The sequence below is a fragment of the Phacochoerus africanus genome, chromosome 2 (assembly GCF_016906955.1).
Source record: "Phacochoerus africanus isolate WHEZ1 chromosome 2, ROS_Pafr_v1, whole genome shotgun sequence".
NCBI classification, from domain to species: Eukaryota; Metazoa; Chordata; class Mammalia; order Artiodactyla; family Suidae; genus Phacochoerus; species Phacochoerus africanus.
Window position 1 is genome coordinate 77974078 of NC_062545.1, and position 20634 is coordinate 77994711.

Genomic DNA, 20634 nt, shown 5'->3' on the forward strand with positions numbered 1-20634 from the left:
AGAACTACTATGAGGTACCACCTTACACCAGTCAGATTAGTCATCATTAACAAGTCCACAAATAACAAATGCTGGAGAGGGTTTGGAGAAAAGGGAACACTCCTGCACTGTTGATGGGAACATAAACTGGTACAACCACTATGGAAAATGGTATGGAGGTACCTCAGAAAACTATATATAGCACTATCATATGACCCAGCAATCCCACTCTTGAGGGGCATATATCTAGACAAAACCTTCCTTAAAAAAGACACATGCACCCGTATGTTCATTGTAGCACTATTCACAATAGCCAAGGCATGGAAACAACCTAAATGCCCATTGACAGATGAATGGATTAAGAAGATGTGGTGTATATATACACAAGGGAATACTACTCAGACATAAAAAGAAGAAAATAATGCCATTTGCAGCAACATGGATAGAACTAGAGACTCTCATACTAAGTGAAGTCAGTCACAAAGAGAAAGATAAATACCATATGATATCACTCATCTGGAACCTAATATATGGCAAAAATGAACTTTTCCACAGTAAAGAAACTCATGGACTTGGAGAAGAGACTTGTGGTTTTCAAGGTGCAGGGGGAGAGTGGGATGGTCTGGGAATTTGGGGTTAGTATATGCAAACTATTACCTTTGGAATGGACAAGCAATGAGATTCTGCTGTATAGCACTGGGAACTGTACCTAGCCACTTATGCTGGAGCCTGATAATGTGAGAAAAAGGAAAAAGGAATGTATATTCATATGTGTGACTGGGTCATTTTGCTGTACAGTAGAAAATTGACAGAACACTGTAAACCAGCTATAATGAAAAAAAATCATTAAATAAAAAAATAAAATTTTATTCTCATGTTAGTTATAAAAGTATAGTTATTTTAAAAACACATGCAATATAAGAATCCAAGTGCTTACAACTTACTCGTGCTTTTAAAGAACAAATTTTCCCCCTGGAAATACTGCCACCATCAGCCACTCTGAAAGATAAAGGATGAGAAAAAGTCATTAAGATACTTCAAGGCTAATTGTGTGCTATCAGGTAATAAAGTTAAGCTACTTATAGGCTAAGTGAAGCAGACACAAAAGGCAACAAAGAAGCCATTCTTTTTTTTTTGCTTTAAAGGGCCGCACGGGCAACATAGAAGTTCCCAGGCTCCATATCAAATCTGAGCTACAGCTGTCAGCCTATGCCACAGCAAATGAGAGATCTGAGCCGCGTCTGTGACTTACACCACAGCTCACAGCAACACTGGATCCTTAACCCACTGAGCGAGGCCAGGGATCCATCCCACATCCTCATGGATACTAGTCAGGTTCCTTACCACTGAGCCACAATGGGAACTTCCTAAAGGAGCCATTCTTAATCTCCTTCTCCCTTGTCCACTCCCCATAAGGTTAAAAAAGTGAGGTACTTATTTCCCCGGCTTTCTGTGTAGTTCAAGGCTGGCCATGAGTTCTGGGTAATGAGATAAAAAGAAGGTATTCTGGAAAGTTTTCTGATAAAAAGGACCAGAGGCAGCTGGTACCAATTCATCCTTTTCCCTACCTTGAACATGAATGAGGATGTGATTCCTGGTAGTGGAAGCTATTATTTTATAGTTAGGAAGTAAAAAACATGAGGTCAAAAAGTCAACACATGAAACAATATCTTGGTCTTTAGGGCACTTCTCCAAACACAGATTTCTGTGAATGTGACATCTGTTTTTTCGGCTACCATTAGTGGGGTTTCCTGTTGTAGCCAAACACACATCAACTGATATACCACTTATATACCATTGAGTAGCTAAGGCTGTTCCTAGAATTTCATGTTGAATATGTCACCAAAGTAACTAAATCTATGACCACACACAGTGTATAAGACAATACAGTTTACAAGTCAGAACATATGAAGGGAAGCTAAATTGGGCATAAAGGACACTATAGGTCAGGGGTTGATGAACTACAATCCTCAGGCCAAGTCTGCCCAGCTACTTGTGAAAACAAGTTTTACTGGAACAAAGCCACACCCATTTGTTTATGTACTATCTATATCTGCATTTGCCCTATAACAGTAGACTCCAGCGATGTGACATGGACTTTATGGTCTTCAAAACCTAAAATATTTACCGTCTGTTCCTTTACAGGAAAGGTTTGCTAACCCCTGGTATAGGAAAATTCCTATCATTCTACTTAAAAGGTATGATAATTTCCTCCAAAAGATAAAGAAATGTGACAAAGATGTGTTGTTTTTGAAAAAGAATTTTTGTACTAACTTGTGTAACAGATACTGCATATGTGGACAGTACATGGAAAGGAGAGCAAGATGTCAAGTCCCTACTCAAACAATGTTGGGGAAATAATGCGCTCAGGTAAAATGATAAAACAAAGCAGATGAGAGTATAGGTATGTAAAGTCACCTTATTAAGAGAGAATGGCTTCCAGGCTGACTATGTAATACTGAATGAAAGGAGTACTGTAGCATTACAGAGGAAATGGGAGTAAAGATTCAGTTAGATGGAAAGCACTTAAAAGCAAAGGCAAATTTGAGTTTTTTAAGAGTACTTAGGGGAGGATTTCCCGTCGTGGCACAGTGGTTAACGAATCCGACTAGGAACCATGAGCTTGCGGGTTCGATCCCTGCCCTTGCTCAGTGGGTCAAGGATCCAGCGTTGCCGTGAACCGTGGTGTAGGTCACAGACGTGGCTCAGATCTGGTGTTGCTGTGGCTCTGGCGTAGGCCGGTGGCTCAGCTCTGATTAGACCCCTAGCCTGGAAACCTCCATATGCCATGGGAGTGGTTCAAGAAAAGGCAAAAAAAGACCAAAAAAAAAAAAGTACTTAGGGGAGATGTTCTAGTTTACAAACGAGAGGTAACTTAGTCTATAAAACAGATGTCTCCAAATAATAAAGATAAATAACACCAGTCATTAAGGTAATACACCTAACTTAGTCTGATTCCATGGTCACCAAGCAACCATCTATTACTTAGCCTTTCTGATTTCCTACAGAAGAAAATGTGCTTTCGAAGGAAAATGAGTATCTAGTCTTCTTAAGTTACAGTTCCAACTGTCCATTATTACATTGACCTGCTTTTTAATCTCCCATCTGAGTATGGTTTATCTAGCTGTATGAGAAAGCTCAGACCTTTTCTCAAGGTGTCAATGAGGTTTCTGAGTTTGCAGGCCCTCATGAAGATCAGATTCTGAATTCACCAAGGAAGTGGCACCTAAAGACCCTTCTCTAGGAGATAACTGCCTCAAATATCCAGCCAGCTAATTCAAACTTCTAGTTCTGAAATTTTTATTGTTAGATTAAAGCTGGATATAAAGTATATATTTTTCACTTTAAGCCATCAAGTTTAAAGTATTTTGAAAATGCATGAACTTCATGATTTAACATTAAAAGCTTAAGAACATATCCTGAATATCAACTTATATCATTTATTAAATAAAAGTAATAGGACAACTGCTTTGCTCTTTTTTAGCATAGCACATTCTATTTGTAGAGAAAATACTCCTGACCAAAAGTAGTATCACAGAAATGTCAACAATATATTTTTCTTTCCAAAGTTAGCCATTACTGAATGCACTAACAAGATACTCAGGGAACTTTTCAGCATTCCTTTTAGTGAAACTTTAATTCAAAGTCAAGTTTTTAACTTTTTAACTTTTAGACAGCACCCTAAAGGTTCTCTTTGTTCTTTAATATGGTTTTTAAAGGAAATCTGCAGTCCTGCTCTACAGAAGGATACAAGAATATTAAGGACAAAAGAATGAGAATATGTTTTCAATAATGAGAAAAACAAAAAAGCTGGACAACTTCTTCACAATTATCAACTGCTTTTACTGTCCTTTGAAGAATTTTCTCCTAAAATGTTTACATGAAAATAATCATTACGCTATGTGACAAACTTTAACCCCACCTTACCTGGTATCCACATTTCTAAAGAAGCTGCTTATTGCCTCATCATAAATTGCTTTCTAAAAAGAAAAAAAAATTAGCATTTTATGTTTTTCCTCTTTCCTAAATAAAGTCCTTTCAATCTAACAATTCCACAATACTTTAATGGCTGGTACACAGCAACTAAAAGAAAAAGTAAATTATAATAAAACGCTTGGTGTGACGGTTCCAATCTAGAGATGAGTAAATGCCTTGAGATCTACAGATTAGGTTCAGCTGAGGGTGTTAAAAAAAAAAAAGCGTTCCCACAGAACTGTAGAACAGGTGTATCAAATGAGAGCTTTCCCCTGATCTGGCCATCATATAAAAAGCTGACTGGTTAAATTAAGGAATATAACGCCACACATGGCACCTGTTTCATAAAGTATTTTCCCATATGCTATCTCATTGCTCTTCACAAGAACCCTGATAAAGATGAAACCCTGAGAATTAAGGCATCTTAAGGCTAAGGTCTCTGGCCAGTGTTCCTTTAGGTTATTGTGTGTCTAACGCCAACATACGTTTAGAAACCCGTTTGCTCTTCACCGAGATCTCACACAACTTATATCGGCCAGATAAAAGCTCCTATAGAGTCATCCCTGCCTATTTTTTGGAAGAGCCTCGGTGACAAGCGGAAGCCGGGGGAGGGGGGGTTCCTCCCGGGAGGGTACCTGGTTAACCGCGGCATGCTCCCTCAGCGCCAGGTCCCAGAAGCAGCAGCCTATCTGGTTTCCGCACTGGCCGACTGCGCGCGAGAAGGAAAAAAAAATAGACGTTAGGCAGTAAACAATGCCGCTCCGCTTGGCGGCAACCGACTCCCCATCTCCCCAAAGCGTCTCACCCTGTACAACCACCGACTGGGTCATGCTGAGGAGCCACCGGCCCACAGCATAAAGAGAGGGCGCCGGCCTCCGTATTTCCCGCCCATTAACAGCGCTCTCCGAGGGGGCGGGGCAGCCGTAAGTTACGCCGCTGCCGCAAGTCGCTGCTGTCGTTCCTCTCTTCTATAGGTTCAGGCTAAGATTTTCCGTCAGAAGGCGACGCCAGGGCTCTTGCGTCTCACCGTTGCCATAACGACTGAGCCTCCTGTCCACAGATCCTCGCTGCCTCGTCAACATCTTTGAGCATCGGCAGCTCTGGAGGCCGGGGTAACTGGCGGGTAACCAGGCTTTGGAGTGGGATTTTAAGACGTGTGTCTTTAAAGTTATTTATGAACAGAGGTTTAGTCTTCGTTCACAGTCTCATTACCCGGGGCAGTGGGTCAAATTCCGTTTTTTCCAGTTCACCTGGGCGGTGCATTAGTTATCTATTCAACAAGCCTTTGTTCTGATAGAAAACGAGTAATGTCAATGAGTACAAAGAAACCCCAGACAAATAGACGTGTACAACCGATACTAGGTGGTTAAACACACTGACAGAGAACGGCGCTTCAGAGACCCAACCAGTGGATATTGAAACTGTATGCTCTTAACATTAACGTCTAGGCCCTCTGGGGATTCAAAAGAAATTAAGACATATTAAAAAAAAAAAAGAAATTAAGACATAGATCCTGCTCCAAGAAGCCTCAGTGTAATTGAAGACACAAAATACGCAAAAAATTGTGATGGTTTTGTGTGGTGCTGACCATAAGTGTAGTATGATTCAGTGGATGAGACAAGTAAATAGAAATCTGATGGAAGAGATGAAATTAAAACTAGGCATTTGATTGATGTGCAGTTTTTGGGTAGGACAAAGGAGGAGAATATTGAAAAATCAAACATTCCTGAAAACGACCAACTCCTAAAATTGGCATACATTGAAAAATACTGTAAACGCTCATCAATTTAGAACAGATTTCAATTAGGATCTCAAGCACTTTAATGAAATTAATATTTTCCACAAAAATTCTGAGGAGCTGTGAAATACTAGGAAGACTTTCCTACCCCACCCCCCAAAAAGTTTAATTATATGTACAACTAATGTCTGGTAATAGGAATTGTAATATTCAATTGATTGGAACATCTTATTCCCGTAACAATACAAATAACAGTTGTTACTATATTTCTCTGATATCTGGTAAGTTTGAACTTGTAGTGGGTGGCTTACGATACTGAGGCTTTCCCACATTTCCATTTAGATGTTTTTCACTTTATTACTCACATATCTTATGATTAATAGGCTACTTTTAACCAAGAATTGTTTGCATATGCTGGACTTTACTCTTAGCTGCTATTGAGAGCATGGAATTGGTGATGGAGGTGCAGTCAGCCACCCCCAACACTTCACTTCAGATCTTGACATTGAAGTCTTAAAGTCTTGGGCTTCCAAAATTTGCAAAGCTTGGTCCAGTTTGTAGGCGGTGATGTGAGTAGATTTGTAACAGTGGGGTACGGTGCCAAAATCATCTGATATTTTGGCCTCTGAAGACCTCTACCTCTCATACAGTGATTAGGTCCTTGTCATTATTCCCTAGAGGTTATACATGGGAAGAGTTAAATTAAGAAAGCCCTAATAAGTGCAATTAATAACTTCAGTCAGGAGAGAATCAGACTGAGAGGGAATTCTGTAGTTGAAGATACTCCTAATTAGACGGAGTGAGACTTCTTTTAAAATATTCAACACACTTTCAGAAAAGCAAGGAGAATGCAAGCCATTCTGGAAGGCTATACACAACTCTAGTGGAATTCTCTCTGATATACTTCCTCTGATGCCAACACAATGGAAAAGAAAATATGGAGTTCCCGTCGTGGCGCAGTGGTTAACGAATCCGACTAGGAACCATGAGGTTTCGGGTTCGGTCCCTGCCCTTGCTCAGTGGGTTAACGATCTGGCGTTGCCGTGAGCTGTGGTGTAGGTTGCAGACTCGGATCCCGCGTTGCTGTGGCTCTGGCATAGGCCGGTGGCTACAGCTCCGATTCAACCCCTAGCCTGGGAACCTCCATATGCCGCGGGAGCGGCCCAAGAAATAGCAACAACAACAACAACAAAAAGACAAAAAAAAAAAAAAAGAAAATATGATTTACCTTTTAAACCCTAAGCTGTAAGTGGAAGAGGAGGTTGCAAGTAAGTAGGAAAAAAATCAAGGAGACAGTTATCCACAGCAGAGCAGGGAGTGGTAGATTAGATTATTGTTTTGAATTCTTCACTCTCCTTTTGCACATGACTGTGCCCTACTGCATGGTGTAGTGGAGTGGGCAGAGTATACATTTTTGCACTATTGACTCTGGCTTCGTCATTTGGCTTGCTTTGGCCAGTGGAATATCAGGTATGAAACTAGCAGAGGTTTTAGGTATGCTTGCATGCTTTTGCCTCTTGGTCTTTGCTATTTTTCCTAAGAATAACTACCTCAGGTGGCTGCTGTTTCTGAAACGATAAAGACATGTGACTCGGATCTGAGTCTGAATCTCAACTGAAAGGTGGAGTTCTGCTAATCCTAGCCACACCTAGGTGAAGCAGGTGGAGATTAGCTGAGCAAGATTAACAGCAAGAAAAATGTTTTTGGTTGAAGCTGTGAGATTTGGGGGTGCAATAGCATTGGAACAATACCTGTCTAACAGACCAAGAAAATAGATGGGGCAAAACTTAATGTGTTAAATATAAGTAAGAGAAAAAAATTACTGAGAATTATGCAGACTACTACTGTAAAAGGAAGGAAGGATGGAAGTAAAATTGTATGTAAAAGATGAAGTACATGACCTGGACAAAATGTTGTCTAAGGGGGGAAATTCATGTAATCTTTGAGCTCTAGAGGATCTTATTAATAATAAGAATGTGAATTTGGTAATATAGGGACGTAAAGACAAGATGCTAAGATAATGTATTGAGAAGTAAGCCCTGTGAAGGATGTCTTGCACTGTTTTGCTCACTACTATATCCTTAGTACCTAGAACTTTTCCTGGTATACTATAGGCAGTCAATAAATATTTGATGAATAAAATGAAATAAAATGGAGATGAAAGAGCAAAGGAAATTAACTGAAGACTAAAACATGTTAAAGGAATAATGAATAGTTAGAAGCACAAAGAAGCAGACTAGAGAGCTGAAAATCAAATCACTGATACAGAGGAAAGACTTGAGATAATCACAGAGAGTACTGAGGTAAAAGACAAAGATACTAAAGCTCTTAGAAGATAATATATATGAAAGGGACAAAGGTAGTTCAACTTAAGATTTTTAAGTGCCCCTGAAATAGAGAACTGAGCAAATGGAAGAAGTGTTCTTACTGATATAAAAAATAGTAAACAAAACTCTATAGATTAAAAGGATGTATTATATTACATGGAAAAGTTTCTATGGAACAGTCAACACTAAGGTATGTTTCCTGGTTAAGTTACTTAATTTTCAGAATAAAAGAAATCTTTAGGTACACATATAAGAAACAAAAGGGTGTTGCATGGGGAAAAGACAATTAGATTCATCTATAGTACATTCAGTACTGGAAGACATTAAAAAGATGCTACAAAGTTTTGAGGGGTAGAAAAAAATGTTCCAAGAAAAATTGTACTCCTATAGCTTTTCAATTTGTCGTTTAAATACAATTTGAATTTGTGTGCACTGTATTCATTTTTATTCCTGCTGCACACTACATTTCTGAGCCCATCTCTTTTTCATATAACTAGACAAACACAGCCAACAACAACTAACATGTTATCGACATTCTACCTTCCAACTTTTTCAACCTAGCATTCAAGTTTATTAGTAAATTATTTGCCTTCTAGATTATCACAGAACTTTCCAAAGGTTTTTCTAATAGGTTTGCCACTGAATAACATAGACAACTATCCTTTCAAATTCCAGTAATAATTTCCTTGACACATACTGCAGGACCACTATTCTGGTGACTTATATGTTTTAGTTATGGCAGTACCTAATTCTGCATAAGTCAGGATAAATTTTGTTATGCTATGATAACAACCACCCCCTAACTCTCAGTGATGTGACACAACAATTGTTTATTTTTTGCACATGATACATGTCCGTTGAGGGGTGTCTGGTGGCTATTCTTTATGTTAATCCTCACTCTGGCACCCAGCTTGCCGAGCTACCAATATTTGATTCATTCCTGGTTTTTGTGGCAGAGAAAAAACAACTCAGGAGGACCTTGCACTGCCATTAATGGCTACTGTTAACTCACTGGTCATATCTAATCACATGAGCTCCAAGTAATAACAGGGCCAGGAATTATAATTTCTGGAAGACAGAAAGCCAGAAATGTTTGATGAACAACATTTGCAAGTACATCACAAGCACTCTCAAACATGACACCAAAACATAGCATCTGTGGCAGGCAGCCTCAAAGATGGTACCCAGTAATCTCTGCCTCTTGTCTTTGTGAAATCCCCTCCCATTGACGCTGGGCTGGACCTAGTGACTTCCTTCTAATGATCAGACCCCAGACAAAGCCCAGTAGCACCCTGATCTGGGGAGACAGAGAATTTGGAGGGAACCAAGGCAGTTAGGAATTGCAGGGCAGGATGTCAGAGAGGAATGAGTGTACGGAGAAAGTTCTGAAGATTTTCAGGGGATTATTCATGAGCCTTAAACTGAATACTGATCAGTACATGCATGTGTGGAAACTACTGAAGAACCACTGGAAAGAAGCAGGCAGAATAATCCCTGGGCTTCGCATAGGGCTAGGACTAGTTCACATTCCCAATATCTTGGCGGAACCTTATAATATATGGGGACACTGAGTTGAGTACACAGAAGGGTGTTGTCTAAATAATGGTGACAAATTAGCCAGGGATGGAAAACTGTTCTGATCTAGCCTAAAAAAGCATCAAACCTAGTCTTTAAAGGACCAAGCTCTTTCTAAATAACTGTGTCCCAGACCAAAATTTGAAAGTACCTAGAGGACTAAAACTCAATCATGTAAAATTAATAGTGTCTGATAGCAAATCAAAAATGGCAGCCTTTGCAAAGATATTGAAAAGTATACTTCATGGTGATGTGAAAAATCAGTCAGTAAAACCATACCAGGAAATGACACAAATGAAAGAATTAGTAGACAAGGACTTTGAATCAAATTACAAATGTACTCCATAAATTCAAGAAGGTAGAAGGAAACATGAACGGATTAAGAAGAGACAAATATAATAGACATAATAGACCTGTATTTATTTACTGTAGATAAAATATATAACCTCTAAGATGAAAAATACACTAAATGGAGTTAAGAGCTAATTGGACACTGCAAAAGAAAACAGTGGACTTGAATACACAGCAGTAGAAACTATTTAAAATAGAACAAAAAATAATAATAGGAAGGTCAGTGAGCTGTGGGAAAATTTTAAACAGCTTTAGTATGTGTAATTTGAGTTCCAGAAGAAGGAAACAAAAAAATGCTTGAAGAAGGAGTTCCCGTCGTGGCGCAGTGGTTAACGAATCCGACTAGGAACCATGAGCTTTCGGGTTCGATCCCTGCCCTTGCTCAGTGGGTTAACGATCCAGCGTTGCCGTGAGCTGTGGTGTAGGTCGCAGATGCGGCTCGGATCCTGTGTTGCTGTGGCTCTGGCGTAGGCTGGTGGCTACAGCTCCGATTGGACCCCTAGCCTGGGAACCTCCATATGCCGTGGGAGTGGTCCAAGAAATGGCAAAAAGACAAAAAAAAAAAAGCTTGAAGAAATAATGGTTGAAAGTTTCCAAATATGATTAAAAATTATAAATCCACGGACTCAAGAATCTCGGTGAACTTTTATATACAAGAAACAGGAAGAAAACTATACCAAGGACATTATAATCACATTGCTTAATGTTGGTGATAGTGAAAACATTAAAATCACCCAGAGAAGAAAAGACACACTATGTATAGAGAAACAAACATAATAACAATAGCAGACTTTCTTGGAAATAATGCAAGCTGGAGAACACTGTAGAAGACTACTTAAAAATAAATAAATAAATAAAACTGTCAGGGTTCTATACCCAGCAAAAATAAAGTTCAGAAATGAAGTTAAAATGCACAAAAGCTGAATGAATCAATAACTAACAGTCCAAGACTGTTAAATGAAAACCTTCAGATAAAAGGGAAATGATGTTGCATGGAAATCTGGACCTACTCAAGGGGAGAAGGAATGCTGAAAATGATAAATATGTGGGTAGATATGAAATACTTCTCTTGAAAGATTTCTTAAAAAGATGATTGCTTAAAGAGAACTAATAATAATGTGTTGGGGCATTTATAATATATGTAAAAGTAAAATATATGACAACAAAGTAATACAGGGTGGGAGAGGGGAAATAGAAAATATACCGTTGTAATTTTCTTTTCATGTTATTGAAGGCAAACTGAAAAGTTAAGGATGTATACTATAAACCCTAAAGTAACTTAAGACAAAACAAAGCAAAATAATACACAAGTTTATATAGCAATAAACCAATAATGAAGATAAAATAGATGCATAAAATACATCCAGTTGTTTCAAAAGTACAGAATAATAACAAAAGTGGAACAACAACAACAAAAAAAAACTGATGCCACAAATAGAATGCAAATAGCAAGAAGGCAGTTTGAATTCAATCATATCTATCACATTACATGTAAGTAATAATAAAAAACCCTCTAATTTAAAAGTCAGAGACAGGAATTCCCACTGTGGCTCAGCAGGTTAAGAACCTGACTTATCTATGAGGATGCATGTTTGATCCCTGGACTCCCTCAGTGGGTTAAATGACCCAGCGGTACCATAAACTGCAGTGCAGTTGGAAGACATTGCTTGGATCCAGCATTGATGTGGCTGTGGTGTAGGCTGGCAGCTGCAGTTCCGATTCGACCCCTAGTCTGGGAACTTCCATATGTGGCAGGTGTGACCCTAAAAAGAAAAAAAACTGATTTGAGTCAGAGATCACCAGAGAAGATTTTTAAAAAACAAGACTCAACTATATACTGTTTCTAAGAAAGCCACATTGAATATAATTAAAACTAAAAATATAGGAAAAGATATATTATACTAACATTAATGTATAGAAAGTAGCTATGTAAATTTTAGACAAAATATATTTCAGAGCAAAGAATATTACCAGGGATAAAGAAAGATATTTTATAATAATTAAAATATCAATTTATCAAGAGAATGTAATGCGATTAAAAATGTATGTACCTAATAAGAGTTTCAAAACATGTGAAGCAAAAACTGACAGAATTGAAAAGAGAAACAGATAAATTCATAATTATTGTTGGAGATTTCAACATCCTTATTACAATAGTTGATAAACAAATATACAGAAATCAGTAAAAATGCAGAAGACTTTAACAACTCTGTCAATCAACTAATTACATGTATAGAACATATCACCCAACAATAGCAGGATACGCATTCCTTTCTTTTCTTTTTTTTTCTTTTCTTTTCTTTTCGTTCCTTTCCTTTTTTTTTGTTTTTGTCTTTTTAGGGCTGCACTGGCAGCATATGGAGGTTCCCCAGGCTAGGAGTCTAATCGTAGCTGTTGCTACTGGCCTACAACAGAGCCACAGCAATGCCAGATCCAAGTCGAGTCTGTGACCTACACCACAGCTCATGGCAACAGCGGGTTCTTAACCCACTGAACGAGGCCAGGGATTGAACCTATAACCTCATGGTTCCCAGTCGGATTCGTTCCCACTGCACCACGACGGGAACTGCCCACATTCTTTTCAAGTGTACATGGAACAGTTGCCAAGATAGTACATATTCTGACCATAAACAAGTCTCAATAAATTTAAAGGCATTGAAATAATACCCAATGTTCTTTGGTAACAATGGAATCTAAGGAATCAGTAACAGAGACATAACTAGAATACCCCCCATTGTTTGAAAACCAAATATCATAGTTCTAGATAACCCATAAATCAAAGAAAAAACTAAAGTGGAAATTTTTAACTGAAGGAAATGAAAACACAAAACCTCAAAATTTGTGAAATGAAGCTAATGTAGTGCTTTGGTGGAAATTTATAGAATTGAATGTTTATGTTAAGAAGACAGGCCTTGGCGTTCCCTGGTGGCTCAGTGGGTTAAGGACTTGGCATTCTCACTACTATGGTGCAGGTTCAGTCCCTGCTCTGGGAACACGTCCATGGGCATGGCCAAAAAAAAAGTCTCAAATTAATGACCTAAGCTTCCATTTTGAAAAACTAGACAAAGAAAAGCAAATTAAACCTTAAGGTAAACAGAAAAAAGGAAATACTAAAGACTGGAGTTGAAATCAAATAAATAGAAAACAGGAAGTAGAGAAAAATCACTGAAACCTAAGTATGTTTCCCAGGAGATTAAAATTCTTTTGTGGGCTCCCTTGCTCATAAGATAAAGTCTAAAATCTTTAACCTTGGGTTCATGTTTCTGCCTGATTTATCCACTACTTCTTCTCTCTTACTTGGTTTCTTTTTTATTTTCTCTGCTGTGGTCATCCTGGCCTTTCCGATCTGTTGTCCTTTCTCCTGGCACATGACCTTTGCACATGCCCTCTGCACATGCTGCTTCCTCTGATTGCCCCCTTCCCAACTGTCTCAGTGTCTTTGGTTTACACCTATTTCCACCTAGTTAATGCCTGCTTGTCCTTCAGATTTACTCATAGTCTAGGACGTACCTGACCCTAACCTATAAACTCCACTAGGACAGACACTGTATTTGCTTTGCTCAGTATTTTCTCCTTAGCACTTAACACATGCCTGGCTTATGGTGGATTATCAGCAAATGTTTATTGTATGATAAAGTAATTCTAACAATGTATCTGTTTTCTTAGGATATGACCCAATTCAGACATCACTATTTTTCCATAGCTCATGACTCAATATCCTGAAGATTGAAAGATCATTATTCTTGGGCTTATAAGAATTAAGATTTCACCATTTATACTTCACTTATATTCATCCATTTCTCTGTAAAGATCTGCTGGAGAGTCAAGTTCATTTTGTCTTCTGATGTATTTGCTCCAGTGCTGGAAAGTTTTATCTTTAAGGCTACTTTTTGTTTTGTTGCATTGTATCACCCATACTAAAGAAGAAACTTGGCACAACTTGTGCCAAATAAAATAGTTTAAAATGGTGGTAATTTAGGGGAATTTAAGAATACTTCACATGCAAATACTTAACTTTGCAGTTTAAAGATAGTATAGCAGTGATTAAAAAGAGAAATCAGTGCCTCAACACTCTGATTTCAAGAATTATGCAAAAAGACATGTGCTGATTGCATTTTTGCAACCCAGACATTGGCTTTTTTTATTCCCCCAAACGAGTCTATGATGTAGAAATTAATACCATTTTACAAACTTAGTGATTTGCTCAAAGCCTCAGAGTGCACACAGTGTTCATTTTAAAAACTAATCCCAGTGCCAAAACCCACCATTTTCCAGCTGCCACCTCCACAAAATACTCAGGCTATTAAAAATTTTGCCATCTCTATGGATCAAATGTTTAAGTCCTAGTGATATATTAGCTAACAATGGCCAGCAATTATTTCACTTTGTCTGACTATATGACACAGTCAATTAAATGGTGTCTCTAAGCTAAAAATTGTAACCAACTGTATACAGATAGCACCCTAGTAAGAAAGAGAAGGTAGAGTTAAGATTTTGTCTAACATCAACTTAATTATATAATGTGCCAATTTCCTATTGCATAAAGCATGTGAAAACAAAACAGTGAGGACTTAGCATAAAATGTAGGTAGTAAAAAAGATTTTCATTAATGTGAAAGATGCTCACTAGCATTTAATAATTCGGTCATCAGCTATGAAAACTGAAAAAAAAAAATGATTAGCTGAAGCATAATGTCCTGGCTTCAGAGTTAAACTTAAGTATTACATTCAGTGAGGTAAGCTCTTGATATAGAAATTAGGAGATAGAAGTCAGTGCAGAAGATAAGCTTGTTACTGGTACTATGAATTGAAACATTTTATTCTCTAGCAGGTAGGAAGCTATGTGAAAGAATCTCTGATGTCATAATTTCTGGGTGTCACCAGGATATTTAATCATCATTCCTTTGGTGAAGATGGTATGATCAAAAGATAAGCTCAGGTCCAGGGAACAGAATAGAGAGGACAGTACAAGATGTACTCTTCCTTTCTCAGCTGCTATATTTCCTGTCATTTGGGAATTTCAAGCTTCTTTTGAAGAAACAGGAAAGAAGAGGTAGTCTGGGCATTAGGGGCATGAAGAGTCCTACATAGGAAAATCTGTAGAGAAATTTGTGAAGGTGCAGTTTGAAGCTTTGGGAGTGGGATGAGGACATAGGTAGACTGGATGAATGGGGGATATTAGTTAAGGTAAAGTCTAGAAGATAAAGATAATGAGGAAAATCAGGATATACAGTGAGAAGAATTTCTTTTGTACAGATTGATTACAGTGTGGATCTAGAGTAGATATAAAGTTATTTACAGATTACAATATTTAATATTCTAGTTTCCATCGTGGTTCAGAGGAAACGAATCTGACTAGTAACCATGAGGTTGCAGGTTCGATCCCTGGCCTCACTCAGTGGGTTAAGGATCCGCTATTGCTATGCGGTGTGTTGTAGGTCGCAGATGTGGCTTGGATCTCGGTTGCTACGGCTGTGGTACAGGCCAGCAGCTATAGCTCTGATTGGACCCCTAGGCTGGGAACTTCCGTATGCCACAGGTGCGGCCCTAGAAAGACCAAAAATAAATAAATAAATAAAATTAATATTGTTGGGAAATAAACAAGGCAGTGACAACAAGAATAAAACCTTCTCACAAGCTTTAGAGACAATTTTAAAGCCAAGTTTCAGCCTGTTGCTGAAGCTATGAATTGGGACATTTTATTTGTTAGCAGGTAGGAAACTATGTGAAAGAATCTTCTGATGTCACAATTTCTGGGTGTCACTGGAACATTTGATCATCTTTCCTTTGGCAATTCCAGCCTTCTCTGAAAGGTCAGTAGAAGCAATTGATTTATTGACCTCTACAGGAATCACACTCGGCCTATTTTGGTAAGTCTATATATCCTTGATCAAGTTGGTTGAAATGTAATACCTACATAGAATAGTTATACTAAACCATAGGTTTTACTATTGTTTTACTAACTTGTCATTGAGCATAACACTTTTTTCCTTGATAATTGACAAATAGTCTATAAAAGCCATTATATAGTATTCTAATTCTAAAACTTTAATAATTACTTTTATTATCACAATAGTAAACACTTATTAGGCATAGAATATTATACTAGGCATAGGAAACAGTTATAAGGCATTTTTCATTTTCTCCTGTCTTTGTTGAAGACATGCAGATTTACACAAGATAAAGCTATTATTTACCCACTAGGTCCCAGGCATTGTTCTAGGTATTAGGGGTTCAATCAATGGTGACAAAGACAGACAAGGAATGGGAGTGGGGAAGGGGCAATGATTAAGTGAAAACATTTACAAAAAATTAGAGCACTTGTTCTCAACACAGGGAGTTTACTCCCCCTTTCTATCAGTGCAACATTTGGCAATGTTTGATGCATTTTTGACTGACATTGGGGGTGAGGTGATGTTGGCATGTATTGGGTGAAGGCCTTGGATGCTCGAAACATCCTGTAGGATATGCACACCTTCCTCCTTCCCCACCAAAAAATACCTGGCCCTAAATGTCAAATAGTGTCACAGTTGAGAAATCCTGAATTAGTGTTTAGAACTGTTACAAAGCAGAAATAAAGAGTGCTAAGAAAACATATAATGGAGGTTTATATAAGGCTTCTCTGAGAAGGTGAAATGTAAATTCAGGCTTAATGAATGAGTTGACCCTAACAAGTAAAGGGAGGGAACAGTGGGGTGGTTGGGGGGAAGAATTCCAAGCAGAGGCAACAGTAGTCAGTAAGGAGCTGATTTTGTGTAGCTTTGTGTGCATGTGTATGTGTGTTTGTATGTGTATCACCATATTGTATATATCTCATATATACATTATATATGTATATATATTTAATAATGCTCACTAGTTAACTTTATTGAGCATTTAGTATGTGTTAGTCACTTTATTTTAGATGTATTGCCTTATTTAATCCTCACTATTACCCTAGAAGTAAATATTAGTATTATGCTCAATATACTCTTGAGAAATATACTTTGCTTAAGACCACATAGTTGGGGAGTTCTATTGTGGCACAGTGGGTTGAGGAGCTAGCATTGTCACTGCAGTGGCTTGGGTCACTGTTGTGGCATGGGTTCAGTTCCTGCCCCAGGAACTTCCACATGCCACAGGCAAGGCCAAAAACTAAAAAACAAAATTAAAAGTAAACAAACTTAAAAAAAAGATCTATAGATGGGAAGAGCCAGAAACAAGCATTGAACCCAGGTTAGTCCAACTGTTCCAAGGCACTTTCTTATCTAATGCACTATAACTGTAAAGAAGCAAGAGTTAATGAATGACCACCAGGAACAGAGGATTAGCTGTAGATATCATGGCAGATGTGAAACTCCTGTACTTCAAAGGAAAAGAAGGGTTTAGATAGGCAGAGAGGCAGTGGGAGGTCAAACTTGTCAATTGCCATGACCACTTAAAGGCAAGTCGAGTTATTTTTTCACACAACAGAAGTGGTCTTCAGTTATGTTAACCAAGGGCTCACTTTACTTTTATCACCTAGGGGCTACTTTGTGTTTGCTGCAAGACTTAAAATTGTATGTAAGGGAGAGATGTGTAATAGACTATATACTTTTACATATATATATTAAAATATGTCATTTTCAGAATGTGTCTATATGCCTATAACAAAATTAATGTTAAAAATCCCGGGAGCTCCCTTCGTGGCTCAGCAGTTAACGAACCTGACTAGGATTCATGAGGATGCAGGTTAGATCCCTGACCTTGCTCAGTGGGTTAAGGATCTGGCATTGCCATGAGCTGTGGTGTAGGCTGGCAGCTGCAGCTCCAATTTGACCCCTAGCCTGGGAACTTCCATATGCCCTGGGTATGGCTCTAAAAAGAAAAAGAAAAAATTCCCAAAGACCTATTTGAAGACAATTTTCCCTGCCTCTCCATGATTTCAACTTTCTAATCTAGGTTTTCGGTGAATTATGCCTTTTCGGCTTGGGACCCAGCCAAGGAGATTTCCAGTAGAAGGGGGAGATTCTTCTATTGGACTGGAAGTTGGGCTGAGCTCCAGTGCTGCCTGTAACGGGAAAGAGATGTTGCCAACCAGGTGAAAGTTCTCCTTATCCGAATAACCGAGGAAGCATATATTGGTGCTCATTAATACAAGCTTTAGCAGAAGTTCAATTAATGAGAAAAAAGCCTGGAAACATTGCTTTTATGAAAGTAGTATTAACAAACATTGCTGTTATTAAATTAGTATTAACAGATCTTAGATTTTCTTAGCATGGGTCTGCATATTGTACCACTGTTATTATAGACCGATTATTTTTAGTAAATTTTTAGCAAGTTTTTTTTCGTTAATAGTTTTAAGATTAGATAACAGTCAATCAAATAAGCAAACCTTTAGTGCTCTTGCATGCAGGGTGCTGTGCTAGGGAAAAGGTTACAGATATGAAGGCGACTCAGACCTTAGTTTTAGTGTCACTTTGGCTTTGACTTGACCTTTGGCAGAAAGAGAGTGATACAGAGTATGAAGATTCTGTAAAATAAAATCATTTTTGCATAATTGAAGAACTGTAATACATAGGATTTGTTCTGCTTTTCTGTCATTTACCACGGCAAAACTTCGAATACTACATTGTTCGATTTCTCATGGTTTGGAAACTTTTAGAACACAGATTTAAGCTTAATAAGGTATTTTAGAATTTCTCTTGTGGTGCAGAAGGGTTAAGGATCCAGTGTTGTCACTGCAGCAGCTTTGGTCACTGCTGTGGCATGGGTTCAATGTCTGGCCCAGGAACTTCCATATGCTGTGGGTGTGGTCAAAAAAATAAGGTAGGTATTTTAAAGATCAGAATTATTCAAGGATGAAATAGGGAAATACTTTGGGAAATACTGAGCACTAATCTTTTGGAATGTTTATGACTGGGTTATTATTTGGTGGAAATAGTAGAGGAAATTCAAGCACTAGATGTATTTTAGGACTGAATGTCATTTAAAGTTGCTTTTAAAACTGAAGTTCTATTAATGTTTGACAAGTATGTGGAATAATATGTTCAATTTTGTGTTTTCCTACAAATATTCTAGTTTTTTAAGTCAGTCAACTGGAGTCATATATATATATATGTGTGTGTATATATGTATATATATACACACACACATACATATATAATATACATATATATATACACACATACACACATACACACGAGTTGCTATAGTAGTATCATTTATATTTACAATTATGCATGCCCCCTCACTTTTTTTTTTGTCACTTAGCAATCACTGCATACCTTACAAAATGAACAGCTGGAAGGTTATCTTTGTATTTATGAATTTCCTGTGATTAAATGTATGGCAACAATATTTAACGACCATTTTTTTTGCAAGTCTAAAATGTCTGCTTCATCAGTGGCACTGTGTTATAATTATTTTGTGACATTCAAAGATTTCAGAATGACTTAAAAGAGCTGAATATGCACTCAAAGTTTGGTGCTCTGAAAAAACTTTCTATTTTAGTATCTAACTATGTGTCGTTTGCTTTTTTTATTTAGGCAACTCCGAAGATGCCCTGGAAGTCATTGCCTGACAATAACTGATGTTCCCATCACTGTCTATGCAACAATGCGAAAGCCACCTGCACAAAGCAGCAAGGAAATGCATCCCAAATAGCATCATTAAGTCTTTAGTAGAGGTTTGACTAGGTCAAGGGTAATGGGCCAGTATCATCTTATGATCTGGTAAACAAATAAAAGTGGTGGCACCTTTGGATGATGACAACAGTTGAAATATTTACTTTTAGTAGGTAAAGACAGAAATGTAGTCTGCAAAACATGTGTAGTGATAAGCAATCAGTTATATTTGTTAGATAAGACAGAATATTTCACAATTGGAAAGTGTCTTAGAGATCATCTTGCTCATAGTGGATCGTTAATATCTTTATTTCATGATGAAGTCACTTTGATTATCAGTCAGGATGGGCCCATTATAAATGCTTAATGTGTTTGGGCTGGTTTTCCTTTGCTTATATTTGGGTTGCTAATTAGCTGAATCCTTTTACTTGGATACCCTATGCCAGTTTCTGTCTTTCTATCTTTTGATAATACTCTGCCCAGGAATGATTATTTTGAGTGAAAAATGGAGCCCTGTGGGTTTTGCATTTCAGAATATCCAAGACCCAAGAAAATTCTTATTCCATGGTTAATCTGCAAAACATATACACTGCTGTCATATGATAGCTCAGGTTATTGGTGAAATTTATTATAATGAGGTCAAGGCTATGATTCTAACCCATATTTTCCCAGTAAAAATGACATCCCATCATCCCACCGTACCTCAAGTCCCAGCCAGTCATCTTGAAATTGTCTACAGTTGGTATCGAGAAACTTCAGATGGATTTTTGTATTCAATTAGACTTAAGGTCTGGGCCAACTCTTTCTTTTTTTTTTTTTTTAAGGGCCCCACCCATGGCATATGGGGTTCCCAGGCTAGGGGTCAAATTGAAGCTGTAGCTGCTGGCCCATGCCACAGCCACAGCAACTTGAGATCCGAGCTGCATCTGCAACCTACACCACAGCTCATGGCACTGCCAGATCCTTAACCCACTGATTGAGGTCAGGGACTGTACCCATGTCCTCATGGATACTAGTTGGGTTCATTACTGCTGAGCTCTGATGGAAACTTCCAGGCCAGCTCCTTCTATTTTTTTTTTTTTCTCTTCTCAGTAGTCCCAAGAAAT

General features: G+C 38.0%; 2 protein-coding genes across 9 annotated transcripts in view; one reads left to right on the plus strand and one right to left on the minus strand.

The window, feature by feature from the left end:
* TUBE1 (tubulin epsilon 1) overlaps positions 1 to 4865 on the minus strand; it is a 29297-nt gene extending 24432 nt beyond the window's left edge. For all 4 annotated transcript variants that reach the window (XR_007132545.1, XM_047762888.1, XM_047762898.1 and 1 more), the window contains exons 1-4: positions 4760 to 4865; positions 4590 to 4663; positions 3907 to 3959; positions 924 to 978 (exon numbers count right to left, since the gene is read on the minus strand). Coding sequence is in view for 3 of the 4 variants with exons in the window: in XM_047762888.1 (XP_047618844.1) it covers positions 924 to 978; positions 3907 to 3959; positions 4590 to 4663; positions 4760 to 4784 (207 nt within the window). In the remaining variant the exon portion in view is untranslated. The remainder of the gene's footprint in view (positions 1 to 923; positions 979 to 3906; positions 3960 to 4589; positions 4664 to 4759) is intronic.
* A 42-nt stretch (positions 4866 to 4907) lies between these two features.
* FAM229B (family with sequence similarity 229 member B) lies at positions 4908 to 19670 on the plus strand. 5 transcript variants are annotated; one of them, XM_047769368.1, is made up of 4 exons: positions 4908 to 5066; positions 15655 to 15814; positions 17865 to 18003; positions 19451 to 19670. In XM_047769368.1, the coding sequence occupies exons 3-4, from the start codon at positions 17879 to 17881 to the stop codon at positions 19566 to 19568; spliced, it is 243 nt and encodes an 80-aa protein (XP_047625324.1). In that variant the 5' UTR covers positions 4908 to 5066; positions 15655 to 15814; positions 17865 to 17878; the 3' UTR covers positions 19569 to 19670. The 5 variants fall into 5 exon arrangements, with proteins under 5 accessions (XP_047625324.1, XP_047625327.1, XP_047625326.1 ...); XM_047769371.1 differs by having other exon boundaries at positions 15655 to 15757; XM_047769370.1 differs by having other exon boundaries at positions 15658 to 15814.
* The last annotated feature ends 964 nt before the right edge of the window (positions 19671 to 20634 follow it).